Source organism: Plasmodium reichenowi, chromosome 14 (genome assembly GCF_001601855.1).
Source record: "Plasmodium reichenowi strain SY57 chromosome 14, whole genome shotgun sequence".
NCBI classification, from domain to species: domain Eukaryota; phylum Apicomplexa; class Aconoidasida; order Haemosporida; family Plasmodiidae; genus Plasmodium; species Plasmodium reichenowi.
Genome location: NC_033659.1, coordinates 1,967,784 through 1,970,898, shown reverse-complemented (window position 1 = coordinate 1,970,898; position 3,115 = coordinate 1,967,784). Strand labels below are relative to the sequence as shown.

Here is a 3,115-nt window from a genome sequence, read left to right as displayed (position 1 = left end):
AAAAAAAAAAAAAAAAAAAATATAAAAAAAAAAATTAAATAAATAATAATTTTTTTAATTTTTTTATTTTTTTTTTTTTTTTTTTTTTTTTTTTTTTTTTTTTTTTTTCTTTTTTTTTTTTTTTTTTTAGCTTATTGCACAGTTGAGACAACTGTATGCACCTGATTCAATAGAAAGATGGTAAATCTAATAATAGGATATAAAAAAGAAAAAGATGAATTATGTTTATATAAATATTTGAAGAGTGAATTTTTAATTTTCATAATTGTTCTTTGTATATATATATATATATGTAGTAATAATAACGTTTTATATTTTGTATGTAATATTTTTGCATTTATTTATTATTAAAAAAAAAAAAGTTTATGCAGAAAAATAATTCTTTTTTAACATGTTAATTATAACATAAATATTAATTATTAAATTCATGCTAAGAATTTTAAGTTAAAATAATATATATTGTATTACAAAACAGGTGAATAAATAATTCTTTTTTGTATAAATACGATATGTAGATGAAAAATATGGATTATACAAATATTATCCTTTTTCTTTTTTGTTTTTTAAAGATAAATCGGGAAAAATAAAATATATATATATATATATATATATGTATAATATCAATAAAATGGTCATATCATATATAGTTATAAATTTTATATATGACTATAAAAAAACAAAAAAATAGAATAGAATAAAACAAAATAATAAATAATATAATATAATAAAATAAAACATGTTATATATATATATATATATATATATACATAATATATTAATTAATTATGTAATTTAAAAAAAAAAAAAAAAAATTACTATGATGTAAAAAGAGATTGTAATACATCATAATTAATTTTATTTGGTAAATTTTTGTCTGATTTTTCCAAAGCTTTTAAAACCGATTCCCCTGTAGATTGCACTTGTGAATAATCTTCGAAAGTATTTTGTTTCTTTTTAATATTTGTATCTTTATTTTTATTATTATCATTATGATTTCTCTTTTTATGTTTTTTAAGTTGTTTGGATAAATGGGGCAAATGATTTTTCATCATATCATCCCATATGAGCATCTTCATTTCTCTTTCTTTTTCGGATAATATAATATTTTCAATTTCACTATCATATACATCACTTAATGAATTACAACTTGGTGTACTGGAACAATCTGAATGTAAATCTAAAGCTTCATTTTGATCATTTACATTATTACAATTATTATCGAAGAAATAATTAAAGTCTGTAAGTATATTATTAATATTATTCATACCATTTAAATCATTGGATAAATTATTATTATCAGTTTTTTTTTGTTCCTTTTGAAAATCGGATGGATCCTTCAAGAAATTATTGTATGTTTCATCCATACCATTAAGAATATTATTTATTTCGCATGTGACTCTTTCTTTTAATGTTGAACTATATGTATTATCGTTCGACTCATTTGATATATTATTTGAAGACACATTATTTGAAGATATATTATTTGAAGACACATTATTTGAAGACACATTATTTGAAATGGATGATTGATTATCATATGCTGCTTTATTATTATCATTATTATTATTATTATCATTATTATTATTATTATCATCATTATTATTATTATCATCATTATTATTATTATCATCATTATTATTATTATCATCATTATTATTATTATCATAATTATTATTATTATCATCATTATTATTATTATCATTATTATGAATTTTTTTTTTTTTTTCATTTGAAAAATTATTTGTATTATCCAAACAATTTTTTTCACACATATATGCTTGGTTATGTGATATATCACTTCCCTTTTTTTGTGTATTTGTGGACACATCTGTATTTACAGAAAACGTATCCATTAGATTATTATGTAGATTTATTTTTGTATCAACATTTTTTAATATATTACTATTTATATCTAAATTTATTGTATTCATAATTTTTTGAGCAAGATTATGTATATCATTTCCTTTAGGGTTTTCATTACATATTTCATCAACATGTATCGAATAATCTGAGTTAAACAAATGATCAGAATGATTTTTATTAAAAATAAGATCATTATTATCAATATTTGAATGTGTACTACTTAATAACGTAGTTTTGTTTTCTTCATTCTTAGAAGGAGAAAAATTATCATTCAAAATATCACTGTCCATTTTATTTTCTTCATTATTTATTAGAGTACATGACATATCTTCTGAAAGATTATCGACATCATCACATAAGGATAATGTTTTATTTTTCTCCGATATATTGTCTTTAAATTTCTTCTTATTATAATATATAACACATGGTGGTATGGTATTTGATGGTATATCATTAATCGATATTTTATCGAATTCACTAGCTTTTATTTGTGCTGTACTTGTGTTTTTAAATTCAGCTAATCTTTTGATAATAGTAGGATTAGATATCCTAACAATATCAGCAATCGTATTTGAATTTATACAAATTCCGTGCATTCTTGTAGATATTAAAAGAGCGGCCCCACATAAACCAGTAGGTCTTCTACCGGTACTTATCCAATCTCTAGTCATGGCTTGAATTAATTTAATACCTGTATAGGTAACTTTATAAATATCATTTTTTAAGTTTAATTTATGAGCAAATCGTTCTAAAAATAAAGAAGGGTCAATATTTGGTACATTAATATGTAGTAATCTTAATAATTTTAAAAATGTTTTTCCTAAAGGTTTTACAGGAGTTTGTAATATATCACTGAAATCTATTAACATTATGGGCGATTTTTCTCTTCTACAGATTGTATATAAACATGAAGCAGCAACATATGAATTATTACGACCCATGGTGAAATTCCTTTGTAAGGCCATCAAATATATTCTCTGCGCCGCTTCAATATGTTGACTTGATAAATGTAAGTGATCAGCAATTTTTTGAATATTTACATATCCTTTTTGTAAAGATATTTCCCGACTTTCTCTAATACCCCAAGACAAAATGAACGATTTATTTCCGCTAGATGGTATAAATTGTCCAACCTATAAAAAAATTAATATAAAAATTAATATATATATATATATATATATATATCATGTATATGTTTTTTTTTTTTTTTTTTTTTTTTTTTTTTTTTTACCATAGAAATTGCTCCATTATT

At 20.7% G+C, this 3,115-nt stretch overlaps 2 protein-coding genes across 2 annotated transcripts in view; one reads left to right on the top strand and one right to left on the bottom strand.

Moving 5' to 3' along the window:
- The window catches only part of PRSY57_1448700 (DNA replication related protein, putative), a gene marked incomplete at both ends in the record, with an annotated part of 4,126 nt that extends 3,942 nt beyond the window's left edge, over positions 1-184 (top strand). The window contains one exon of the mRNA XM_012910083.2: positions 131-184. Within this exon, the coding sequence (XP_012765537.2) occupies positions 131-184 (54 nt within the window). The remainder of the gene's footprint in view (positions 1-130) is intronic.
- Positions 185-815: 631 nt separating this feature from the next.
- Positions 816-2,996, bottom strand: PRSY57_1448600 (transcription factor IIIb, putative; the record flags this gene model as incomplete). The annotated part of the gene is made up of 1 exon (XM_020115343.1): positions 816-2,996. A coding segment is annotated over one exon (2,181 nt), but the record flags the coding sequence as incomplete, so codon positions are not given.
- Between the last annotated feature and the right edge of the window lie 119 nt (positions 2,997-3,115).